Source organism: Mangifera indica, chromosome 9 (assembly GCF_011075055.1).
Source record: "Mangifera indica cultivar Alphonso chromosome 9, CATAS_Mindica_2.1, whole genome shotgun sequence".
Taxonomy (NCBI): domain Eukaryota; kingdom Viridiplantae; phylum Streptophyta; class Magnoliopsida; order Sapindales; family Anacardiaceae; genus Mangifera; species Mangifera indica.
The window spans coordinates 559,883-587,205 of record NC_058145.1 but is presented as its reverse complement, the minus strand read 5'-3'; the positions used below and the strand labels follow the sequence as shown (position 1 = coordinate 587,205).

The following is a 27,323-nucleotide window of genomic DNA, read 5'->3' as shown; positions in this document are numbered from 1 at the left end:
TTGTACTTCATTTCTCAGTTAAAGGAACACCACAACAAAATGGGGTGGCTGAACGCATGAATCGAACCTTGCTGGAGAAGGTTAGATGTATGTTATCCAATGCTGGGTTGGGCAAACCATTTTGGGCTAAGGCTGTTACATATGCATGTCATCTCATTAATCGTTTACCATCCACTGCAATTGAAGGGAAATCACCCCTTGAGGTATGGTCTGGAAAACCTGTTAATGACTATGATTCCTTACGTGTGTTTGGTTCGACTGCCTATTATCATACAAGGGAGTCTAAATTAGATCCAAGAGCTAAGAAAGCAATCTTTATGGGGATTAGTTATGGAGTGAAAGGATATCGTCTTTGGTGTCCAAAGTTGAAGAAAATCGTTCACAGTAGAGATGTTACCTTTGATGAATCTGTCATGTTAAAGAAGGTAACAAAGAAGACTGATGATACTCAACAACAGATGGAGTGTATTCCACAACAGGTGGAGTTTGAGACAATCACAACAACAAACCCAGTTAGAGTTGTTGAAAATAATAGTGATATTCCAGTGGCAGAGGAGGAAAGTGAAGATGAAGAGGTTTTAACCCAAGAACCTCAACAGCAACAAGAATCAATTGTATCACATAGGCCAAAACGAGAAATACGTAAGCCTGCTCGATTTGCTGATATGGTGGCCTATGCACTTCCAATTGTAGATGATGATATTCCTTCCACTTATAAAGAAGCAGTCAAAGGTCTAGAGGCTGAAAAGTGGAAGAAAGCCATGGATGAGGAATTACAATCCCTTCAGAAGAATGAAACTTGGCAGTTAGTTCGATTGCCAAAGAACAAGAAGATAATTGGATGCAAGTAGGTGTATGCAAGAAAAGATGGATTTCCTAACAAAGAAGATATTCGCTACAAGGCAAGATTGATAGCAAGAGGCTATGCTCAAAAGGAAAGGATTGATGAGGTATTTTCTCTAGTTGTAAAACATTCCTCTATTAGAATTTTGTTGGCCTTGGTAGCACAATTGAATCTTGAACTAGTTCAACTTGATGTGAAAACTGTATTTCTACATGGTAATTTGGAAGAGGAAATCTACATGACTCAGCCTGAAGGATTTAAGGTTGCTGATAAAGAGAATTGGGTTTGCAAATTGAAGATATCGCTTTATGGACTGAAACAGTCACCAAGACAGTGGTACAAGCGATTTGATCAATTTATGATGGAGCATAGGTACACAAGAAGCAAGTATGATAATTATGTATATTTTCGCAGGCTACAAGATGGGTTTTTCATTTATCTATTATTATATGTTGAGACTGCTGAGAATCCTATAGATATGATGACCAAGGTGGTAACAACGATCAAGTTCAATCATTGTTTGAACTTGATCAACATCCTGCAAGTTTAAATTGCGCCGAAAGGCACATTTGAAGTCATCACTGAAGAAGATCGTATAAAGGAAATTTGGTGGGACTCACTAAATCGCCAAGGTGGAGATTGTTGAAATTAGTGGCTCTTTATGTCCCACATCTATTAATTTAATCTCTTTGTATTTTACCAAAGGCTATAAATAGAGGCCTTGGTTTCAGTTCAAAATCATCCCTAAGACAGTTGTAGTCAGATACAATTGTATTGAAAGAATCCTATTATTTAGGGATCTCTAATAGTTTATGTTTCCTTTGTAACTATTCTTTGGAGATAGTGAAAGTAGTCAGCGGCGCCGAGGACGTAGGTACATTTACCGAACCTCGTAAATACTTGTGTTCTCTTTCTTTTATTTTTCTGTATTTTATTTTCTGCTTTAATTATTTATTATATTCAATAGCATAGAAGTTGTGTTTTATATTTCCGCTGCACAACATTAATGCCCTTAATATCTTATATTTACCCTCATTAAACTTTTATATTTTAGCCCGACAAATTTATGTGACCCTTCTTTTTTTAAAATTCACTCATACAACCTAATATCAAACTTTGAATATGAAATGTAATTAATAAATATACAATATATTAGATTTAACTATAAATTCTTGAACCAAGTTTAAGTTAACAATTCCTATCTTGAACTCCTGCAGCCCCTAAACTCAAACTGTGCATCTACCCCATCAAGTTGAGCTCAAGGCCAACAATAATTAGCACAGCTCGATTGCAGCACCAGTATATATATAAAAAATCACAGCATTAGCTTTGAATTTAGAGAATTCAGACACCTGCATCCAGTCACAGCATATCTGTGTGGGCCTATGCAAACTAAATCCTAATGCAATAAACCCAAATCCAACAATCCGGTGTTCCCTCATAATAGAAGGAAATAGTGAATGCCCACCGGGGAAATGGAGCCTGGTTTATAAGAGGATTATATCAGCATAAGGTGCTTCAGTATGACTTGATGCTTTACAGTGTGCCTCTCGCGAGCAGGAGCCGATGTATCAGACTAAAATGCCTTATTTTGTCTGAGATGTGCAAAAATATGCTTCATTTTTCCAGGTTTTCTTACAGAATGGGTGGGATAGAATGACTAAAATCCTGATCTCATGGCACAAAACCGGCTTGTAGAAAGAAACAATAACAGTAGATACTAAGTGCTTTAAAGGAAAGACAATTGATAAGGAGTTGAGATTCCAAACCTCATCTGTTGTGCTGATTACAAAAAGGTGATTACATTCGAGGGCAAATTTTTCAGCGATAGAAGTAGCTAGAAAGTATAACAGGCCCCAGGTCTGCTTTTATCTGAGAATTGTTCATGTGAAGGATGGTATCCAAAGTTGAAAAAACCTCCACAATATATTGCCCTTTGTTTAACATTAAGCTGCTTGCACTGCCAAAATGAAGAATTGACTTCACTAATCCTTGCTTATGTTATTGTATTAGCACTATATGTCTAGAAAAATTGAAGAAAGAGATTTTTTAATGAAAAACTGAAAACCCTGCTAGCTAGGAAAGACTCAAAACAAGTATGTGCACATATTTGAAGAGTAGTTGCTATCTGGCTTAACCGTAGGAAATCAAATTAATTTGCATGTTCTTATCCAGAAGGTTATGCAGTTTTTCAGATCAAAATTGGTCTCAACAGCTAATTTCAGCTGAAATGATTACAACAGCCTTTGAATTTAAGGTAAGATGAGGAGAATTAGGGTAATGTGTGCTCTAGTAAAGTCTTACGACCAAGAGGAACACCATCCAACTGGCAAAAAACTGACCTGCAAAAGCAATAGTAATAATCTTAGGTGCCCACAGAAGATATCTGAAGATAGGCCATATGAGTCTTCAGGCCATGGATACATGAGGAAGACTTAAAATTATTTAAGTCAACTCTATCAATAGAATTCCTCTAATCAATAAATGACATGGCTAGTAAAAATAACAAATCAGATGCATAACTCCTTCCATTGACAACATCAGTAATCTCAGCTCTGGTGTGGACACCAGACTTGATAAGTGACTCCAGAACCTGAGTTGCCCAAATAACTGGTACATAGGCAGCAGCACATACAGAAAGAAGTTCTTCCTATATATCAGCCAACCTTTCCCATCCGCACTCCACTGTAAGATCTCCTCTTGCAATTATAACCCAAGAGGATTTGAAGATTTCATAGCTTCCAAAAGCATGAAAGGCAGGTTCTGAAACCCACTCTTTGTCTCAATTTTCAAAACTATGCCTAGGTTCTTAAGTTTCGTTTCTCTAATTCTTTTTGAACCACAACAATATCACGAACATCTCGAACAAAAGACACACCCACCATGTCAACATGTGGGGCAACAAATTTAAGATCCATGAGATTCTTCAAGGTAAGACCTTCAAACCAAATATTACTGTCTGGGATGTTTATAGATTTTTCTGATCTAAGTTTAGTACCTGTTAGACTGGTAGGAGTGATTGAGACAACAATCTCTGAGTTTCTTTCTCCCTGAATTACACCCTAAATCTTTCCATCATCAAAAGCTATAGGCTCTCTAGGTATGACTGAATCTAATAGATAACTAGATGAACAAGTTATCCTATGAGTACCACTCGCTGGATCAGATAGTTCTTCCTGATCCTATGACCTATCTCGTGATATGATTAGCAAGTCCCCAACTCTTAATCTGATAAATCGCTCTTTGGCAGGGGCATTTACCACATTTCCAGTTAACAGCCTACATTTCCTTCCTTCAGTGCACAATTCTATCCCAGACTGAATATAAGCAATCTTTGTACATTCAGCTGCAAACCCAGTACCAGAGAAAACATAAAATTGCCTAGTAATCTTGAGCATCCATTTTTTCCCTCTAGCATCATAAAACTTCGAAGTGTCATCTACCTTGAGCTCATTGAGAAAATTTTGGTCTTCTATGAATAGGGCTGCATTAGTGTTGTAACTTGGCAAATTTAGGTTTTCTATAATAACCTGAAAATATAGTATTTTGAAGAAAATAACAAAGGAAATTGAGAGTTAAAATATTGAAGGAAGGCACACTACAATTAATTTCATAAATGAGAATGCCTATTTATAGGCTTACAACCAAACTAAAATCCTAATAAATCTCAACTACTATTAGATTTTATTGGCACTACTTTATTAATTGAAAATCAGAAAATTAAGGAGCAAGAATCTGATCTGAACAACTAAGTCTACCTAAGACTTTTTCAAATAAAACATGTGTTTCCCTTTTTGTAAACATCAGCTTCAAATTTTAAGGCAAACTCTTATGAGTTTTAACACTCCTCCTTGAGATTTGCCTTGGACATGCCAAGCTTCATCCTTAGGAACTCCAGCCTTGAATTAGGAAACGCCTTAGTCATTATGTCAGCAAGTTGCACTTCAGTTGAGCAATGATGCAACTTGACAAGTGAATTCTTTTCAGCTTCCCTTATGGAATGAAATTCTACATTAATATGCTTGGTCCGTCCATGTTGGACAGGATTTTGAGCAATGGCAATGGCCGACTTGTTGTCACAATAAAGCTCAGTTGGTGAGCTTTGTTCCTGGCCTAGATCAGCAAGCAATTTTCTCAACCATATTGCCTGATTTGCAGCTACTGCAAGGGAGATATACTCCGCTTTTGCAGTTGATTGTGCTACCATTTCTTGTTTTCTTGCATTCCAGCAAATGGCACCTGAACCAATTGTAAATACATAGCCAGAAGTACTCTTCATGTCATCAACACTTCCTGCCCAATCACTGCCAGCATAGCCATTTAGTTTAACTCCTCCTATCTTCCAATACCAGATGCCAAGATCTGTTGTACTTTTAACATACTTCAGCACCCTCTTTGCAATTCCCATGTGAACATTGGTAGGTGAACTCATGAATCTTGAAAGCAAACCAGCTGGAAACATCAAGTCAAGTCTGGTTGCTGTCAAGTACAGTAGGCTGCCTACCAAGCTTCTATATGCAGAAGGTTCTTCAAGTTTCTCACCATCATTCTTTGAAATCTTCTCATTTTGTGCCAGTGGAATTGCTACTCCTTTGCATGAATCTAGCTTGAATTTCTTAAGAATATCAACAACATATTTTCTTTGTGAAACGAAAATACCTGAGCTGCATTGATAAATTTCCATTCCAAGAAAGTAGTTCATGATGCCAAGATCAGACATCTCAAATACATCTTGCATTTCTGTTTTAAACTTGGCCAGAACCTACATATTGCTTCCAGTAACTAGCATGTCATCAACATAAAGTGACACTACCAGTTGCAAACCATCATTAATTTGTTGCAAATATAAGGTGGCTTCATTTTCGCTCCTCCTGAATCCAAGCTGGATTAGATGAGAATCAATCCTGCTATACCAAGCTCTTGGTGCCTGCTTCAGACCATAGAGAGCCTTATGTAGCTTGTACACTTTGTGCTCATTGCCAACAACCTCAAAGCCTTCTGGTTGTTGAACATAAATTTCTTCTTGAAGTATACCATTTAGAAAGGCTGACTTGACATCTAAATGGTACACTTTCCATCCCAATTGACCAGCAAGAGCAAGTAGTAGCCTTATAGTGTCATGTCTAGCTACTGGTGCAAATGTATCATTGTAGTCTACTCCAACAACTTGGGCAAAGCCCTTTGCAACCAATCTGGCCTTGTGCTTAAAGATTGAGCCATTTGAATTGAATTTGGTTCTGAAAACCCATTTCACCCCAATTACCCTCTTAGCTTTAGGTAGTTCTGTCAGCTTCCAGGTTCCACTTTTTTCAATAACATCAATTTCAGCCTTCATGGCCTCAATCCATTCTGGAAATCTTGCAGCTTCTGTGTAACATGTAGGCTCAGCATGTACAAGATTGCATCTCTCATACACATCAGATAATGACTTCACCTTTAGCACGGGTGTGTCTGAAGTTGCTTTTACGAGTGGATCTTCAATACTTGTACTTTCTGTTGCTTGTTCAGGAAAAGATGGAGTGGCTTGATCACACTTGTTGACTTTCTTTAAGTCTCAATCCCAATAGGAGTTTTCATCAAAGTGCACATCTCTACTTATCACAATTTTCATTCCACTCAAGCTATAAATCTTGTAACCTTTTGATTCTGCTGCATACCCAACAAATACATCTTTCTCGGCTCTTTCATCAAGCTTCCCTCTCTTCACAGATGGCACATGAAAGTAACACAATGAGCCAAATACTTTCAGGTGCTTAACAGAAGGTTTTAGACCAAACCATACCTCTATTGGTGTTTTGCTCAGAATAGACCTAGTTGGAAGCCTGTTAAGCAAATATACTGAAGTATTGACTGCTTCAGCCCATAAAAGCTTTGGTAACTTCTTTTCAAATAGCATGCACCTTGCCATCTCCATCACCGTTCTATTCTTCCTCTCGGAGACTTCATTCTGCTATAGTGAGTATGGAACTGTCAACTGATGTATAATTCCAGCTCCTTCACAGAAAATGTTGAACTCTGTTGAGGTATACTCACCTCCGTTGTTAGTTCTGAGCACCTTAATCTTCTGGCCACTTTGGTTTTCAACCATTTTCATAAAGCTTTTGAATTTGGAAAGCACTTGTGACTTGGTTTTTAGAAAATAAACACAGGTCATTCTGCTAAAATCATCAATAAATAGTGCAAAAAACACATTGCTGCCTAATGAAACTGTGCTCATTGGTCCACAAATATCTGAATGGACTAATTCTAACTTCTGAGTAGCTATCTTGGTCGTATCATGAAGGAATGGTTGTCTAGGCTGCTTTCCTAGCTCACAACTTTCATAAGTTTGAGCATTGATTGTGATTTCAGACATGTCTTTAACCATACCAACTTTCTGCATAAACTTCAATGACTTCAAGTTGAAATGACCATATCTTTTGTGTCAAACAATACTTTCATCAATCTTAGCACTAAAGACATGATCTTCAACTAAGTCAAGCTTCAAATAAAAGTTATTTCCATTCATTTTGATTTTGACTATTTTGGTTCCATGAACATTAGTGATGAAACAGAATTTTTCTTTAAAAGCGACTGCATATCCATTTCTTAGCATTTGAGCAACACTAAGAAGATTTTGATCTAGTTCTGGAATATAAAGAACATTAGTGATAATTTTTGTACCTCTCTTGGTGTTGACAGCAATTGTCTCTTTTCCTTTGGCCTGCACAACTTCACCATTTCCCAACTTGACCTTTGGTTGAATTGATCTATCAATAGAGGTGAAAACCACCAGATATTTTGTCATATGACTTGTGCAGCCACTGTCAATGAGCCAAGTATTTAGTTCATGAGAACTAAGTGCTTGTGAGACCATAAACAAATGCTCAACATCATTTTTATCTTCTTCAGTTACATTGGCATGTTGCTGAGGATGTTGTTGAGATTGGCTTTTCTTGGCCCTACAATACTTCTCAGTGTGGCCGACTTTATTATAGAAACTACAAGGAGGTTTATTTTTGTGCCAACAATCCTTTTCAACATGATTGGTTCTTTTGCAATGACAATAAGGAGGAAAATTCTTTTTTTTTTCTGCTGTAAGTGAAGATCCTGCAAATTTCCCTTTGTTGTTCTTGAAGGACTTTTTTCCTTTGTGATATGCTTAAAAAGCACCTTCAGTAGCTACATCACTTCTCATTGAAACTCTTTGCTCCTGTACATGAAGCTTGCTAATTAATTCTGAAATTATGAGTCTTTGCAAGTCACAAGATTCTTCAATTGCAGAGATCTTGGTTTCAAACTTTTGAGGTACTGAAACCATAATCTTTTCTACCACCTTCTGATCAGGTAGATTCTCACCATGCAATCTGATCTAGTTGACCAGCTTCAGAAGCCTTGCTGAGTAGTCCTTCACCAGCTCATCATCTTTCATTTTTTGTAGCTCAAACTCTCTCTTAAGAGTAAGTACCTTGTTTGCCTTCACTCTTTCATCTCTTTCAAATGTCTCCATTAGCTTATCCCATACAACTTTAGGAGAGTCCAAGTGCATAATGCTGGTAAAGATGTCATCAACCAAACCTGAATGGATACATGTCAAGGCTTTGTCCTTCTTCAGCTTTTCTTCTTCATGTGCCTTTATCTGAGCAAGAGTCGAATTTTCTCTCAAGGCAGGTGGATCTTCATCAGTTTCCACTACATGTCATAGACCTTGAGATCTCAAATAAACTCTCATTTTTACAGCCCATATGTGAAAATGATCTCCTGTAAACATTGGAGTTGCAGGAGTAGAAGAACTAGAAGAAGCCATAAATGAATGTGGAAATCTCTTTCTCTTAACCTCACAGTGTTTACACTCAAATAACCCTCACAGCCTGAAGGAATTAAGCTCTGATACCACTGTTGTAACTTGGCAAATTTAGGTTTTCTATAATAACCTGAAAATATAGTATTTTGAAGAAAATAACAAAGGAAATTGAGAGTTAAAATATTGAAGGAAGGCACACTACAATTAATTTCATAAATGAGAATGCCTATTTATAGGCTTACAACCAAACTAAAATCCTAATAAATCTCAACTACTATTAGATTTTATTGGCACTACTTTATTAATTGAAAATCAGAAAATTAAGGAGCAAGAATCTGATCTGAACAACTAAGTCTACCTAAGACTTTTTCAAATAAAACATGTGTTTCCCTTTTTGTAAACATCAGCTTCAAATTTTAAGGCAAACTCTCATGAGTTTTAACAATTAGGAGACAAATGATAAGGAGGAGGACCTAATCCTTTGCAAGAAAGCCAAACTTGAGCCGGCAATATCACATTACCAGTGGCATTTTTCTTGGGGGATATGTTAATTACACATGGACCAGGCTTCAACTTCCTTGTACGGAGTTTTGGTCCGGCTAAATCCAAAAGAATTCGACATGACATCTCCAGCATTTGAGAACTTCTTTTTACTCTTCTGATTATTTTACTCGATAAACTAGGGTCACCATGAGCACAATTTATCCTAATAATGGAGGCCCCAGCTTTAAGAATGCCACTTATAAGCGTGTCACTCTCAATAGCTTCTTGGCCATGAAGAATGGTTGAGTTCAGCTCACTTTTCATATAATAATCTTAGATATGAACTAAGCCAAACCCAAACACCCTATGGTTTAAGTTTAGTTCGAATAAAAAATAGTTTACTTTAAATCCATCGAGTTAAGATTAAGAATAGCTTGAGTTTGACTCAAATAAAAGATTTTTCTACTGAAATTTGTAGTTTGAATTTGAATTGAACTCGAACTACATATTCAAATTATGAATTCAAGTTTAATCAAGCCAAAAACTCTGTTCGAATTCAAACTGAATTGGCTTTCATGTCTAGGCTAACTTGGTTCATATTGAGCCCTAGAGTTGAGCTAGCTCTTGAATGTGAATTTTATACACAAATAACAACATATCATCATATGATTGAATACTCAAAAATTAAAAATAAAACAATACATAATCACATAATGATATATCGTTATTTATATACAAAGTTATTCAAATAATTTTATTGAAAGGATAAAAAACACAGTGATTGAAGAGATTCCCATTTAATTTGATGAACTAAACTTGGAAGGCATGTATCTGCGTAGATAGATAAAACATTTTAGCATAAGATAGAAGTACCGAAATTGTAAGGATAAAGTTTACATAAAAGGGTTGAATTCGAGTTGAGTCAAACCTAAACATGATCTTGTTCAATCTCAACTCGAATCTATTATGATCAGTTTAAATTGAATTCAAATCAAATTTGAATTAGTCAAATATGTTGTTAAAATGTTATTAATAGAATAAATAGTGTTATGGATGGTATAAATAGTACAATCAAAAAGATGAATAATGTTATTAGTAGGATAAACAGTATCACCAAAAGAGAATTCGATTTGTGTTGTTAAATTAAAACTTTAGTTCAAATCAAGCTAAACACTAATTCAAATTGGAGAGGCCTTATCCTGTCAAATAGAACCAATTATTCTACTGTTCCTCGTGAATTCATAGCTCATTTGATTTTTTTTATTTTATTTTATTATTTCACTTTCGGTATGTCATGTTTTCCCCATTCTAAATGTCAATGAAAAAGCAAGGAAATAAAGTTGATCAAAGTTAGGAAGCTGCTGAGTAGAAGCAAGGGGACAAAGTTGGAGGGCTTGTGTCACTGAAATGGACATCCACTCAGACTCCAGAGTAGACTTTTGATTTCCCAATCAAATACAAAATTATATTACTTCATATTTCAGAGTAATTTTCCTGTGATGTTAAAAAAAAAAAATGCATACTAATAAAATATATATACAAACAACTGGTTAAAATATAAAATCTTTAGCCTCATCTAGAAGATTCGGTTTCGATATACCCGTATTAAAGTAATAGACTCTAGTAATAGCTTGTTAAACTAGTTTTCTAAGATTTATGAATTTGGTGGTTTGACTTTCTCAAATGGGTTCATCAATTACCATAGAAATGTTATTAGAAATACCACTAAAACAAATGAGAATCATATAGTTGGACTAAAAGGAAAATCTGTAGGAAAAAATTATGCTGAGCCTTCTTAAAAGAAATATCACTGAAATGGAGAGTTAGCATAAGAGCACACTTGCCATCCTAGCTAACAAATGGGTTCTTGCACCTTTCATCTGAAAGAGCAGGGCCTTTAATATAGTCCGTTTTGGGTATTTTGCATTTCTGTTGATTGGTTTCATTCCTCTGTTGGCAAGTGTGTGGATTCCACTGGTTACTGGCTGAATATTGGCTGGGTTCATAACAAATACCAATCACTTCATATAAAGCATCAAGAAAATCTGGAATATACCAAAAAAAAAGAAAATCAAACCCACAAGCTTTAGGCAACTAGATTTCCTGAAGTTACAGGCTTTTTTATCTCTTGTTGGAGCTGGTGTTTTGCTACATATATCTACAAAATCACAGCATTAGCTTTGAACCTAGAGAATTCAGACATTTCCATTCAGTCACAACGTACAAGGTATTTCCTCATACTAAGGAAATGGGGATTGCCTACTGGGGAAATAGAGCCTGGTTTATAAGTGGAATATATCAGCACATGGTGCTTCGGTAGGACTTGATTCTTCACTGTGGCTGTCGCTAAAGGTGGATGATATCAATTCATTACAAAAATAATAAAATATTTATTAGAAAAGTTTGAGAGATATATAAGGGAGAACATAAATAAAAAAAGAGACGAGTTAGAGATACATATATTTTCGTTTTTATCTTATTTTTTATTTCAAAAATTTTAATTATCTTTATCCTTGTTTCATCCTATTAAAATTGGGAAACTTTCTCCCTATTTAGAGATAATTGGGCCAAAAACCTAATTTGATAGATCGAATTACGATTAGCATGGATTCAAAGTCAATGACACAAGCCTTCTGACTATCTCTTCAATCTAGTATGTCTGTATTCCCTTGCCAACAAGGCCATCTACGTAAAGAATACGGCAAACATGGCATATCGAAAATGCAATAATGATAATTAAAGAAGAATTTGAGATATGTTTTGTTTTGAGAATCCAATTAAATATTTATATAATAACATAATAATAAATTATTCTCAAAATTGATTGTCCTGATAATTAAAATCAAATGCGTTATGGATTCACGAGAAACAGTAGAATAATTGGCTCAATTCTGCAGGATCAGGTCTCTTCTATATGGGTAATCAGGAATACTAAAATAAGCAATGCCAACGGGATCCTCATTAGGGTTTGGATTCAATAGCTGGGCCTCAACAGAGGCCTCGTCATCTTTATTAATCACTATAAATCTTAAAAAAATTATTAATTAAGGTGAATTTAAAAAATTATTAATTTATATGCATAAAATGAAATCACTATAAATCTTAAAATTTTAAATCCACTCTTCCTTAATTTTATTTTATTTAATTTTAACTCTTAAATTAAAAAATATATATATATATAATAAATTATAAAAAATTTTATGTATAATTTAAAGTGTTAATTTATAATTGAATAATATAATTTTTATTTTTTTTTCACTCTAAAACATCACATCAATGTATACAGGGAAAATTGTTAAATTTGTTTGCGTCAACGTCATATGCAGTAGATAAGAAGAAGATAAGAAGGTGATCTGGGGAGGCGGTCAACAAAGCCCCCAGATACCTTTCAACCTCTTGTTCATGCTCTCTTGATATCCTAATTTATCTATTCTTAGTATTTGAGTGAAGATCCTTCATTCCACTTCTCAAAATCTGTGTAAATCATATTAAAACATCTTTTAAGCAATTTTCTGGTGGACTGGGTATATATATGGATATAACTATGGAAGTTGGCCTGCCCAGGACTCGGCCAGTAAGAACTTATCCCCGAGTACTAGCAGGGTTGCGTTTAAAAAGAAAAATCCGTGACTCGCAGGCGCCTTTCTGGAATTTGGTTTTTCTGGTATCGTGTGTGACTGCAATATTGTTGGATCCTTTGTTCTTGTACATTCCAGTGATCAATGATAAGAAAAAGTGCCTTGGACTGGACAAGAACTGGGGGACTGCACTGATTTTTGTCCGTTCTTTTTTTGATTTCTTTCATTTTATGTATATTATTTTCCAACTGCATGCTCACTTTCTTCGTAACCTCATGATCAATAGAAGAGGCTTTTTAAAAGATAGATCCTGGGAAATTGCAAGAAAATATTTTCTGTATGACTTTCCCATTGACATTCTCTCAATTCTTCCTCTCCCACAGGTAAGAAAATTAATGGAATTTCATTAAATATATGATGTCAAATTATACAAGTTCTTGTTTTTACTTTGTCTAGGGGGTGATCGGGGTTCTCATAAGAGGCTGGAAAATCCGGAACCCAATGAAGTTACTGCAATATTTTGTTCTTATGCAATATGTCCCAAGGTTAATTCGGCTCTACCCATTATTCAGAAAAGTTAAAAGGACTTCGAGGAATCTTTATGACTCTACAGTCACCAAAGTAGCCTTTAACCTTCTTCTTTACATGCTTGCAAGTCATGTAAGCTACAGATTTTCAGTCAATCGGCTTTCTAGGCAATTTTCGCTCATTTTAGGTGGTTAATAATCTTGTGCTCTTTGCAGGTGTATGGATCTTTATGGTACTTTTTGGCTATAGAAAGAGAAACAGTTTGCTGGAAGAGAGCCTGCGTAAATCCCCCTGGATGCAGTCGTATTTCCATCTACTGTCGTGACGTGAATTTGGGAGACTTCGCTTTATTAGACAATTTATGCCCAACAAAACAGCCAAATACCACTGTGTTTGATTTTGGAATATACCAAGATGCTCTTCAGTCTGGCATCGTAGAGGTGACAGATCTTCCCCAGAAGTTTTTATATTCCTTTGTAAGGGGCCTGCAAATCCTCAGGTAAATTTGTGTCTGTGCATAAACTTTAACTTTCCCCTTGAACTATAACTATATATATAAGCTGTTTTCGCATATATTCGCCGTTCGATCTGTTTGGTATCAGTGAAAATATATTTCTGAAGTTGCAGCTCTTGGGGATGATCTATCAAAGCTCTCAAGTTGACTGTCAAAGTGTCTTCCTAATCTATGTGTACAATACATAACACGAAAGTCTGGTAAAGAGTGGTGCAAAAGTCCAAAGTGTGTTGCGAGTCAAAAGATAATTAATACAAAGTAGGTTGATGCACAATTTCCACAAGTTCATTTTTCAATATGTCAAAATCAAGTGTTAATTTTTAATTATAAAAAAATATTTTATCACTTTATTCAATACAATAAGGTTAATATCACTTATATCTATGAGAGCTAATGGATTTAGCCACCCCTTTGTTGTGCCACCCTCATCAGCAATATTAACCGTTTATGACTTCGCTAGTTATGCTTGATTTTGTTAAACCAAGAAGCTTGATTTTACTATTGTGTGAGATCAAGTAAGGAAGCTATCAAGGGTCTACCTATCACATGTGCAAGCGCTAGAGCTCATACTCAAATAATAATCACCCTACTTGACTTCCTGAGATGCGGTCCATGCACTCAAATATGGAAGTTACCTCTTCCATATAGGTCAACTCCCCTTTGACATTGCTCCTGTGATGTCTACTTGAAAGAGGAGTCGATCTTAGCCACCGTTACACATACATCGATTGTCAAAGACACCAATAGCAGATGTGTGAATTTTTTGCTTCCATATTAACCTTATGATTTATTACAATTTCTTATGTCATTTATATCCAACCTTTTTTATTTTTATAATGAGAAACTCTACAAATTGGACCCTTATATTAAGACCGATCTAGCTTTTTACTTTTGTAATGATTAAAATTTGAATATAATTTAATTATTAGTTTAATTGATACGACTGGGAATTGACCTTGACTATGCCCTAGTCATGGCCGGCTTAGGGTTTAGTTTCATAATTACTAATTAAGAGTGGATAGATAACTACTATTTAGTTATGGTAAGAATGAAAAACATTTATGTCATTTTATCAATTTTATAAGAAAAATATAACAAATTTTATTTACAAAGGCGTGAAAGTGTAATTTTTTCAAACTTAAAGGAGTAGGAAATTATTATCTAATGGGTTATTGAAATTTGAGATCCATGAGTTTAATTTTGTTGGATGATGAAATTTCCATTCTGTTCTCTTGGTTCTCCTGCTTCACGTATATATTAAACTCTTGAAATTTTGTAATCTTTAAATCCAAATTTTTGCAGTTCTTTAGGTCAAAACCTCCGGACAAGTTCCTCTATCTGGGAAAACTTCTTCGCAGTTTTGGTAATCCTCTCTGGTTGGACGATCTTGCTCTATCTGATTGGAAATGTGCAGGTTGGCATAATTTATACTTCAAAGATCAAATGGATTATAATTTATTTGAATGTAATATATATAAATGTGTTGACAGATATACCTGCAGTCGAGAAATGCGAAAGCAGAAGAGATGAGATTAAAGGGACAAGAAATAGAGCAGTGGAACGGTTTTAGAAAGCTCTCAGATAATCTCCAACACAAGGTCAGGAAATACAGACAATATGTATGGAGAGAAACTAGAGGTTTTGACGTCGAAAATTTGATTAAAAATCTTCCCAGGGACCTCAGAAGTGGAGTCAAGAGTCAACTGGGCTTAGACTTGATCAAGAAAGTAAGGTTTTTTTTTTTTTTAAATAAAACTATATATACTACCTTTAAATATCTAAATAAGTATATATTTTATGTATATCATCATATGATAGAATAATTTTAAATTAAGAATAAAATAACACTCAATCACATAATAATACACATAAATGTATACTCATTTTTATACTCAAAATAAGTACATGTAATATTGTTTTTTTTAAATCCTAGAAAACTAGCTACTTGTCAGGAACTAGCCTTCTTACTACAAAACCTAGAAGCTAGCTCATGAAACCTAATAACCTCCTTTCACACTTCTGAGGTATTGTTTCGATACTCTTTAGAAGAAACCATTCGAATTTCAAAAGATTAACAAATTACTGGTTGGATCTTTACGTCAATGAATCACTCAAATGGACTTTTGAATAAAGTTATTACAATTGAACTATGATCCTACTATTAAGTGTTATTTAGACTCTTTGACCTAAGGGTGTAAGTCAAGTTGAGCTACTTGTGAGTTGCTTGAACTCAACTCGACTAATGGTTATTTACACTCGAACTTAAAGATGGTCAACTCAATAAATTCATTAGCTTATAATTCAGTTTGAGTAAAATATTAATAAGTTTCAAATCTTATATTTACACTCTTAAATTCTTATTTTTAATCTTAAAATTTAAAGAATAATTAATAAATATATATGTGTTACAAGGTTTTATTATAATAATTTAAAAATTAAAAGATTAAAATATTATTTTTTTAACTGAACTCTAGTCGATCACATTGGATAGGTAAAAATTCAGGTTCAATGACTGACTTATGTCGCTTAGAGAGCAATGAATTTCAAACTCATGGTTTAAACTTGGCAGGAAAGTTTTATTAACTTTTGTAAGCCAAACTACGTACCCTTTGGGGGCTCAAGCTTGCTAACTAACAAACTTGAGTTTTAACACCTCCAGCTTTACTTTTACCCTAAAAACTAGCTAAAAGGACTTTTTCTAACACTTTATATACTGGCAGTTAACCTCTTTCCCGACATATATTCAAGAACGCTTTATCATTCTTGAACTGATCAATTTTCATTATTAATCACTTTTTTTTTTTTTCCACCTTGGATGAATTTAAGGTACCACTGTTTGCAAGCATGCCTGAATCCCTTTTGAATGATTTGTGCGACGGACTGAAGCCGATGGTGTACACAGAGGACAGTTACTTCGTTCGGGAAGGTCACCCAGTTGATGAGATGCTGTTCGTCATGCAAGGCAAGCTTTCAAGCGTCGCAACTGACGGTGGAAGAGCAGGTTTCTACAACGCTTGCTATGTAAGGGACGGAGATTGCTTTGGAGATGTACTCATCTCCTGGGCACTGAATCTTCAGTCCTCGAACGACCTCCCCATCTCAACAAGAACGGTCAGAGCCCTTACTAAAGTTGAAGCATTAGTTCTCAAGGCTGATGACTTGAAGTTTGTGGTCTCCCAATTCAGGCCTGCCACTAAACAGCAAGAGCATTTGTATAGCTACTACGCTGGTCCGAAGAGATCTGACGCGGCCCGGTTAATACAACAGGCCTGGCACAAATACAAGAGAAGGTAGCTTGAAGCTCTCTTGCATGAAGAAGAGATTGGGTTGCATTTGTATAGGATTAATTATTTTCCATTTTTACCATAAAAAAATATAGGTTTTGGTTTAACTCTTTTTAGTAATTTTATTAAGCAGTGTTTTATCAACTTTATTTTAAATATCTAATTGAGTATTTAAATAATATATACTATAAAAAGTTCGATTAATGCTGATATTTTAAAGGATGGCGGCTGCTTTGAAGTAGATCTTATTTTATGGTCCTCAATCCTCCTTCCCCAACTGACAACCTTCCTACCTCAGCTAGAACCATTAGAACCTGTACTGAAATTGAAGCCTTTTTTATAGCAGCCTATGACTTGAAGCCTGTTGCTCAAAATTATGCAAGCGGTTTAACAGGACTCAGATCCAGCGTGCTTTAAGGTTTAACTCGGAGCACTGGAGGGCTTGGGCAGCATATTCTATACAAGCCGCTTGCCGTCGCCATATTGAAAAGAAGCAAAGGAATGAGCAAGATGAATGGCTCATGACTGGTGGGATTTCGTCAAGGTCTGGTGGTGCCTCCTATTATGCTTAACAGGTTGTTGTTAACACGCTTCTTGTTAATCAATGTAATCGTTATGAAGGCATAGCGAAAAGGGTACCAGAGAAGCCAGAGGAGCCATGTTTCATAGATTAAGAATCTACTTACTGCTTAGCTTTCATTAGTAATTTGTTTGCTGGGTAAGTAAATTGTTTCTTTGGTGATGTTGTTTAAGAACGGTTGAGTTGTTCAATGCTTTTTAAACTTTATCCTTGTAAATTCTCTATCCATATTACCATTCGGATAGATTAGATGTGTCAAGTTATGCTCGGCTTAGTTATTATCCAGCAAAGCTTAAATTTGTCTAGTTCAAGTATTTGTTTGAACCAAGTTCAGGATCATAAGCTTAGGCAAACTGTTTAATACCAATAAATATTTAAAAGTCTTAAATCTTTTATTTACCATGTCAAAATCTTACATTTACCCCTATTAAACTTTTATATTTTAGTATGAAAAATTTTATCTGACCCTTCAACTTTTAAAATTTGCATATACAACCCAATATCAAATTTTGAATATGCAATATAATTGATAAATATACAAATTATTAGATTTAATTATAAGTTTTTTAGTCGAGCTTAAGTCAATAATTTTTATCTTTATCTCAAACTCAAGCTTTGGACTCCCAAGTTGAACATTGCATCCACCCTATCGAGCTAAGCTTAGGCCCAATGATACTCAGCTCAGCTCTTTTGCAGCACTAGTATATATATACAAAAAATCACAGCATTAGCTTTGAATCTAGAAAATTCAGACATTTGATCCAATCACAGCATATCTGGTGTTTGCTCATAATAGAAAGAAATAGTGAATGCCTACTAGGGAAATGGAGCCTAGTTTATAAGAGGATTATATCAGCACAAGGTGCTTCAGCATGACTTGATGCTTTACAGAGTGGCTCTCAAAAGCAGGAGCCGGTGTAGAAGACTAAAATGCCTCATTTTGATCGAGAAGTGCAAGCACAAAATATGCTTCCTTTTTCCAGGTTTTCTTGAAGAATGGGTGGGATAGATGACTAAAATCCTGATCTCATGACACAAAATCGGCTTGTTGAAAGAAACAATAACAGTAGATACTAAGTGCTATAAAGGAAAGACAAATTATAGGAGTTGAGATTCCAAACCTCATCTAGTGTGCTCGTTACAAAAAGGTGATTACATTCAAGGGGAAATTTTTCAGCTATAGAAGTAGCTCGAAAGTATAATAGGCCCCAGGTCTGCTTTCATCTGAGAATTGTTCATGTGAAGGATGGTATCCAAAGTTGAAACAGCCTCCACAATATATTGCCCTTTGTTTAACATTACGCAGCTTGCCCTGCCAAAACGAAGATGGACTTCACTTAATCCTTGCCTATGTGTTAGCACCATATGCATCTGGAAAAATTGAAGATAGAGATTTTATAATGAAAAACGGAATTCCCTGCTAGCTAGGAAAGATTCAAAACAAGTATGTGTACCATATCAAGAGTAATTGTAACCTGGCTCATCCGTGCAAAATCAAAATAAATTAGCAGGATCTCATCCAAAAGGTTATGCAGTTTTACAGATCAAAATTGGTCTCAACAGCTTATTTCAGCCGAAATAATTACAATAGCCTTAACATTTTAAGGCAAGATGAGAGAAATTAGGGTAATGTGTGTTTTAGTAAGGTCTTACGACCAAGAGGAACATTGTCCAATTTGAATAAAAACAGACTTGCATAAGCAATAGTAATAATCTTAGGTGCCCACAGAAGATAACTAAAGATTGGCCATATGGGTTCAGGCCATGGTTACATAAGGAAGACTAAAAATGATTTAAGTCAGCTCTATCAATAGAACTGCATCAATAAATGAAATGGCCACTATAACTAACAAATCGGACACTTACCTCCTTCCATTGACAACATCAGTAATCTCAGCTCTCGTAGGGACACCAGACTTGACAAGTGACTCCAGAACCTGAGTTGCCCAAATGACTGGTACATGGGCAGCAGCACATACAGAAAGAATTTCTTCCTGTATATCAGCCAACCTTTCCCACCCGCACTCCACAGCAAGATCTCCTCTTGCAATCATAACCCCAAGAGGGTTCGAAGATTTCATAGCTTCCAAGAGCATGAGAGGCAGGTTCTGAAACCCACTCTTTGTCTCAATTTTCAAAACTATACCCAGGTTCCTAAGTTTCCGTTTCTCTAATTCTTTTTGAAGCACAACAATATCACGAACATCTCGAACAAAAGAAACGCCTACCATGTCAGCATGAGAGGCAACAAATTCAAGATCCATGAGATCCTTTGAGGTAAGACCTTCAAACCGAATATTGCTTTCTGGGATGTTTATGGATTTTTCTGATCCAAGTTTAGTACCTGTAAGACCAGCACGAGTGATCGAGACAACAATCTCTGAGTTACTTGCTCCCTGGATTACACCCCAAATCTTTCCATCATCAAAAGCTATAGGTTCTCCTGGTATGACTGAATCAAATAGATAGCCAGATGAACAAGTTATCCTATGAGCACCACTTGTCAGACCAGATAGTTCTTCCTGATCCAATGAACTATCTCGTGATATGATTAGCAAGTCTCCAACTTTCAATTTGATAAATCGCTCTTTGGCAGGGACATTTACCACCTTTCCAGTTAACAGCCTACCTTTCTTTCCTTTAGTGCACAATTCAGTCCCAGACTGAATATAAGCAGTCTTTGTACATTCAGCCGCAAACCCAGTACTAGAAAAGACATGAAACTGCCTAGTAATCTTGAGCATCCTTTTTTTCCCTCTAGCATCATAAAACTTCAAAGTGTCACCTACCTTGAGCTCATTGAGAAAATTTTGGTCATCTATGAATAGGGCTGCATCAGGAGACAAGTGAGAAGGAGGAGGACCTGATCCTTTGTAAGAAAGCCAAACTTGAGCCGGCAATATCACATTACCAGTGGCATTTTTCTTGGGGGATATGTTAATTACACATGGACCAGGCTTCAACTTCCCTGTACGGAATTTTGGTCCAGCTAAATCCATAAGAGTTCGACATGGCATCTCCAACATTTGAGAACTACTTTTTACTTTTCTGATTATTTCACTCCATACACTAGGGTCTCCATGAGCACAATTTATCCTAATAATGGAGGCCCCAGCCTTAAGAACGTCACTTATAAGCGTGTCACTCTCAATAGCTTCTTGGCCAATTGTCACCATAACATTAATGGTTCTGTTACCCCGAATTGCACCCAACAATAACTCTTTATTGAACAACAGTTTCTTCCTCAATGCTCTCACTGTGAGCTTCTCATTTTGACTTTGGTACAATATTTCCTTAGTGCAACTTCCCACACTAATGTTCTCTTTTGTATCATGAGAACTAGAATTCCGGTTCTCTAATAGTTGGATTCCAGCATTTAGACATGCTAGAACAAATGAATTGATAGTCTTCAAATTCAAAAGACCAGTAGAACGGAGATCTTCCTTCAGTTGCTTAATGTCAAGGCCTTTCAGAGCCAGGTAATGAATTAAGTTTGTTGCACTCTCCAAGTAATGCCTGCTAGGACACAAAAAAATTATGTTTTGAATGCAGAAAGTATCATAAATGGTAGCCCAGATTACTTCCAAACATATAGCAGTTTGGTAACTGAAACAGATTTATTATTCCATAAATTGCCAGAACTTGATGAGTGAGAGATGTCTAATAACCTTATAATACATTATGCATACCCGTGACACAATTGGAGTTGTAAAGTGTTCCATTGTTCAGATGCTAATACATGTAAGCGAATACCCTTTAGTTTTTCAAGAAGGTTTCTTTGCTTTCTCGAATCCTCAGCACTCTGAGAAATATCTTCCTCCAAAGATGAAGGTGAAGTAACACCTTCTACATCTTGGTGCTCAGAACATTCATTATTCTCAGAACACACAGCCAGGCCATCATCAGTGCAATCATGAGATGTTTCTCTATCTGAAACCAGGTGATTATCAGTAGAATCATGCGATGTTTGTGTTTCCAAAACCAGGCCATCATCAGTGCAATCATTGGATGTTTCTCTTTCAGCTTCACCGTTTTCATTTGGGACAGAAAAGGCTAAAGTCTTTGGTGTAAGTTCCCGCCTCTTTACCACTAATAATTGTACAGCATTCACAGGCTGTCTCAATTGATGCCTACATGACAAGTGTGAGAGCTTGCCCCTTGGGTTGGACAGTGCAAGCTCTGCATAACCAGCCTGAAAAAAGGAAAATTTACCATATTTGGACTGATTTTCTAAGAAAATGAAAGAAAAATCAATGTTCATAGATGCTTAGAAGAAAACAAACAACAAATCCACCTTAAATTTCACCTCCATTGCCTAATTATCACTAAAATGACCAATGTCATCATCAACATCACACTCTTATTCCAAATTTATCAACAAAAGATACACGAAAAGCACAACGAAAGCATCATATTACAAATGCATAATGTGTATAGGGAACAAGACCAATTACATGGTTTAAAGTGATTCTCTGAGTGGAAGCAACAGCAGCTGAAACCCCACACAATTTCATCTATTCACCTGCATTCACCAACATACATAAAATCAATAAATGACCGTAAAACCACGAGTAATACTACATCTACAATCGTAGATGTGTGTGTCATGAATAATCACCAATATGTTATCATGTGCTTAAGGGTTACTTTGTTTCTTTGTTAAAATGATTCATAAATCTCAACCTCAAAAGCTCAAATATGAAATAACTGAAGCTGCATAATATTAATCAATAAAAAAACATTAAAATGATAAATTTTAAAAACCTAATATACAAGCAATTACCAAACAAGAAAAAAAAATAAAACGAAAAAAGCTTTTAAAAAAATTAAAACTTTTCAAGTCCCTTTTCGTTTTTAACATTTTCCTAGCAGACAAAGACCTAAAAGACTGAAAATTTTTACACTCAAGAACGTAGAATCCTCTTTCTGTTTGGATAGAAAAGACCTGCACAAAATTTTCCCGGAAAAAATAATAATAAAGCTTGTAACTTTATCAGGTTTTTGTAAATAAGAATGGTCTTCCAGAAATTTCGGAAAGAAAATGTATAATTTCGTATATTTATTTTTTAAGTTGGGATAATCATAAGAGCAGAGTAATTCTGTTTTTATCCCGAGAAAGTGAGAGAAAATGCGGAAAGGATTAAGGAAGTGTGATGAGCACGTGCCAGATTTGGTCAAATTCTACCACGTGGCAGATTCTAAGACGATGTTACTCTGCCTACAGATAAGTAACTACTGATTCTTCGGCTGCCACGTGCATTAGAATATTCTTTTTAACCCTATCATAAAGGATTACAATGGATGATTTATCCTGAATCAGAGATAAAAATATAACTGTAAAATATAATTATTCAGGTAGAAATTAGTATTTATTATTAATAAAAATAGATTCTTCACTCAATTAAGGAGGGTCTGGCATGGGTTTTTTTCCTATCAAAATTGGATATGAGTATCCTTAATAAATAAATCTCAAAATTAATAAAATTAATAAATTATTAAAATTTTAAAAAAAATTATATTGAAATCTTTATTATGTTTATCAAATCTTATTTATCTTATACAATCTTTATTTATATTTTTGTTGTGCATATATAATATTTGTGACATTTGAAATAATAGATTGATTTTAATTTTAATTAATTTTGTTATGTTATATTTAGAGGGTACAGAAATAAGGTTTTTTTTAATGGGAATAGAAAAAAAAAAAAGAGATTTTTTTTCATGAGAATGAGATAAGGAATCATTTTCATCCTTATAACGGGGATGTGGATTAATATCCCTTATAGGTTCCGGTCTCTCCTTGTTGTTATTCTTAGTGCTGTCACATCAAAGCTTCATCTCATTGATAATTTTTCTTATTCTTTTTCCGACAATTCTTTTTTATTATGAGATGATTCTTTTTTATTTTATTCCGTAACTCTTCTCTTTTGGTGTTGTTATTCAATCTTGAACTAATTATTTTATGTTCAAATTAATTTCGAATTAAATATTGTTTGGGCTATGTTTAAATCAATTTCACTTATAGAAAAAAAAAAAATTTCTTTAATAGTATATATAAATATAGGATAACCTAAAGATGTAACAATGTATAAATAATCTATTGCATTCTAATATGATAGAAAGATTGTTTTGAGCAACAACAATCCCCATATTTTTTATTTTCTATAGAACAATGTTATTTTTAAGTAACAATAATGATGTGTTATCAATATAAGTATTAATAATATATATTATGTTATTTTATTTATAATTTAAAATTATTTAATTATATAATAATATATCTTAATTAAGATTAATTTAGTAATATAGTTTTATTGAATCTTAAACAAACAAAAAAAAAAAAACCCATAAAATTTTCCAACGACTGATTCAAACTTGAAATTTCCAAAAAATCTGTATCTTTTAAATGTGTAGATTTTGTAAAATGGTATTTTTCACTTTCATGTAATAAATTCTCCTAAAAGTGGGTGATGGGTAAGCAATTGAGCTTTTCAAACTTAAAGGGTCATATTATCAAAATTTGGGTGCGAATTGGGAAGCCGAAAAAAGTGCACCCAAAATACCAAACAGGCCCTTGCGCGAATCTTATCTATTACTGTTGAAGGCCCGGAAACAAAGAAAGGGAAAGGTAAAGCAAGAGATAATGAAGAGAGTTCCTCGCATTAAATTCCCACAAAGACACAGGCAATCTTCATCTTCAGGTTTCTGTTTAATTTTCTTTCTTTTATTTTGTTTTATTTTTTAATCTTTATTTGTTTCACTATGCAACTTCATGACTGACTTTTGCAATGATTTTTGTGAATTTTTGTTTGGAAGATAGAAAAAGCTGAGCTGAATTTTATTTTTTAAATTTTCTATGTGTTTCTTTGTGCAAATAAATTATGGTTTCATTTAAATTTTTAATCTTGTCTAACAATTTCGTGTTGGAGAAAATTTGCTGGCTACTTACAAGTTGAACTGAATTGACTGAATGATCTTCTGTTTGAGACCTGTTTTGATCAATGTGAATTGAAGAACATAATGAGTTATTGATGCTGGGGTTTATATGGGTTTGGACTTTCAATCTCAACAACTAGCTTTTGGGGTGTAATTATCTCAATGTTTGTATAAATTGGTATCAGGGTCACCATCCTAAGTGCAATGGTATGGGACTTAGATTCCACATCTTGACAGCTTGTGTTGCACTTGGGATTTGGATTTCACATCTTGAAAGCTAGCTTTGGGGTGTGGTTTTCCCAAAGTTTGTATCATTATCGTATTCAAATTTGAGATTTTGTGTGACATTAATGGAAGTCGAGGATTCCACATCTTGAAAGCTAGCTTCAGGGAATGGTTCTCTCAAAGTTTGTATCATTATCGTATTCTAATTTGAGATTTTGTTTGATATTAATGGAAGTCAAGAGTTTCTATCTGTCTTTTTTGTCATTGAGTTCATATCAAAAGGAGATTTGGTGTGATCAAGTGTTATATAGATTTGAGAGAATTTTGTGTTCTCAGTAGTTCAATTAGTATGGATGCTTTCTCATCACTCAATGTCTTGAGAGAAGAGATATGATATTGTCAGATTGAAGTTTGATCATTTTAAAGTATATAGAAGTGAATTTCATACGAAACTGACTTGTGTAAGTCATATCAGATCACAATGAGGATGATTATATGTTTTACGAATGCAGAAATCATGTCCCTTGTGAAAAATTTCTTGAAAAATCATTTGTATGAGCATGGATTATAAAAAAGTGTGTTTATGCAAAATGAAACTCTTCTATGTTTCATGGTTTATCCCATAAACTTCTTTATGTGTGATGATTGTCACTGAGTAGGTTCAGCCTCCCAGTCTACATCAACAAATGGGAGCACTAATCAAAATCTTAGCTCAAGGTCAAGTTCAGATGTTCCAGCACCGCCAAGAAACACTGCTGTGGGAGGAACAGCTTCTCTTCAGCCAAAACGTACACCTGTCTCTGACAAGGAGATAGAGGCCATCCTTGTAAGAAAAATCCTTCACTATATATCAAAATTTGGAGTTCATAACTTCCATAATGGTGGAACTTTCTGTGTCTTGCGATTTTTGACAAGGAGCTATATTAAGTCATGCTATGAAACAATTTAGATTCTTTAAGGCTCTAGCTGAATCTGCCTGGTTGGCTTATAATCAATGCAATTTTGCAAGGGCCAGTTAGTGGGAACAATGAGATCTCACCAATGAACTTTTCAGGTTCAGGAGGTGAACCACCAAGTCGGGTTGGATATTTTTTTTCTGTGCATAGTAGTTTAGATTTTTTATCTCAGTGCATGTCAATTTGAAAACTTTGAAGGTGACTTCCAAATCAATAAAACTATCTATACAAACAATAGATACAAATGATGATGCATCACTATGTGTGGGGATGACCTAATTTTAGCCAAGTCTAGGGCCAACTGAGTCGGATCAAAGCCGTAATGTCAACAGGGTGAATAATATCATTGGATGGGTTAGCAATGTCACGAGATAAACAAACGAGTCGAACTTGAGCCAAGCTGTCAAACTGGAGGTTCAACTCAAAATTGACTAATTCAAATCGAGTTGTGCATTCGATCTAGGTCAGCTCGAATTAGATCCACCCTTAATTGTGTAATTGAATGAATTAGAGATAAATAATATTAGATCGTATGGTGACACAACAGTGTTTATACTTAATGTTTATGTACATAGTTTTACTCTTACCAAATATTATGCAAGGATCGAACTGGTAGAACAGAGTAAAAAATAAGAATCTGTTAGGCATATGTTAAGCCAGTAAATTTTCTGTATGCTGACTTTAGCTTCCTGTTTCTTATGCAGTTGGGAGGCTGCTTCTGATCCTGGGATTGGTATGCTTCTTCGAGGAAGTGAAATGCAATAAAAACTTCTGAGGAGTATCAGAATATGAAGTTGTTAATATTTAGCTTTTCGTATTTTCATATAAAGGAGCTGCAATCTTTTTCATTCCTTTAATGGTTAATCTTACTGATGCTGATGAAGAACATATATTTTCTCTTTCAATTGGTTATCCTCTGTTGCATATAATTATACAAGTGTCTCTCCATTCTTTCCATACCGGCAAAAATGAAACAAAACCAGAACCAGACTCAATTTTTAGCTTCTCTAACTGACTTTTGTTGAGCTTATTCAAGCTCTGTAGGAGTGAAGTATGGACACTTCAAATAATCTAGGTTGTTTTAAAACCTTGATTGACCGGTCAAACTGATTCAATTGAGGCCCGGTGATCAGGCTGTCAATCCTTCATTTTAGGCTTACAAAATTTTGCAATTGAGTTGCGAGAGAATGCACCACACTGAGGGGTCACAATCATGTTTCGTTATTAATTGTTCTAATATTTTGCAATTGCTAGAACTTACAGCGAGCACCAAATCAAACCATAATTATCCAACCATTGGTTAGACTGGTCAAGACTTACAACACCAGAACTAAAATTCAGCTCATTTATTTTAGACTAAAGAAACACTCATGAATAGTAGCTTATAGTTTGTTTCCCAAACAAATAATTAGGAAACAGAACTGTATATTGTTCCTTCTTAACTTACAACAACAGATTGCTAACCAAATCAAAAATTGCAACAGAAACACTAAAAAAAATGCTGTAGATAATGAACACCACAGTATCCTAAACTACACCCAAACTCCCTAATGTGCTGCTGCCTCGTTGAAGCTACTCGTGTGCTTTCTGTTGAACCTTTTCAACTTCCTCA

General features: G+C 34.9%; 3 protein-coding genes and 1 pseudogene across 8 annotated transcripts; 2 read left to right on the top strand and 2 right to left on the bottom strand.

Annotated features, from left to right (window-relative positions):
• Positions 1–1,980: 1,980 nt before the first annotated feature.
• LOC123224896 (plastidial pyruvate kinase 4, chloroplastic-like) lies at positions 1,981–22,677 on the bottom strand. Of its 6 annotated transcripts, none has more exons than XR_006504084.1 (6): positions 22,497–22,669; positions 22,049–22,116; positions 21,284–21,786; positions 19,461–21,110; positions 18,716–18,906; positions 1,981–2,512 (listed from the first exon to the last, which is right to left on the bottom strand). XR_006504084.1 is itself a non-coding variant. In XM_044648651.1 (5 exons), the coding sequence occupies exons 2-5, from the start codon at positions 22,106–22,108 to the stop codon at positions 18,768–18,770; spliced, it is 2,352 nt and encodes a 783-aa protein (XP_044504586.1). In that variant the 5' UTR covers positions 22,109–22,116; positions 22,540–22,677; the 3' UTR covers positions 18,390–18,767. The 6 variants fall into 6 exon arrangements, 4 of the variants coding, with proteins under 4 accessions (XP_044504586.1, XP_044504585.1, XP_044504587.1 ...); XR_006504083.1 differs by lacking the exon at positions 1,981–2,512 and adding an exon at positions 18,299–18,615; XM_044648651.1 differs by lacking the exon at positions 1,981–2,512 and having other exon boundaries at positions 18,390–18,906; positions 22,540–22,677.
• LOC123225618 lies at positions 2,666–9,434 on the bottom strand (annotated as a pseudogene).
• Positions 12,504–17,121, top strand: LOC123224898 (cyclic nucleotide-gated ion channel 1-like). Its single transcript, XM_044648654.1, has 6 exons — positions 12,504–13,071; positions 13,145–13,348; positions 13,432–13,715; positions 15,033–15,144; positions 15,221–15,457; positions 16,557–17,121. The coding sequence occupies exons 1-6, from the start codon at positions 12,643–12,645 to the stop codon at positions 17,022–17,024; spliced, it is 1,734 nt and encodes a 577-aa protein (XP_044504589.1). The 5' UTR covers positions 12,504–12,642; the 3' UTR covers positions 17,025–17,121.
• Positions 22,678–24,151: 1,474 nt separating the features above from the next.
• On the top strand, positions 24,152–26,640 carry LOC123225400. The gene is made up of 3 exons (XM_044649338.1): positions 24,152–24,295; positions 25,415–25,581; positions 26,416–26,640. The coding sequence occupies exons 1-3, from the start codon at positions 24,238–24,240 to the stop codon at positions 26,431–26,433; spliced, it is 243 nt and encodes an 80-aa protein (XP_044505273.1). The 5' UTR covers positions 24,152–24,237; the 3' UTR covers positions 26,434–26,640.
• Positions 26,641–27,323: the final 683 nt, after the last annotated feature.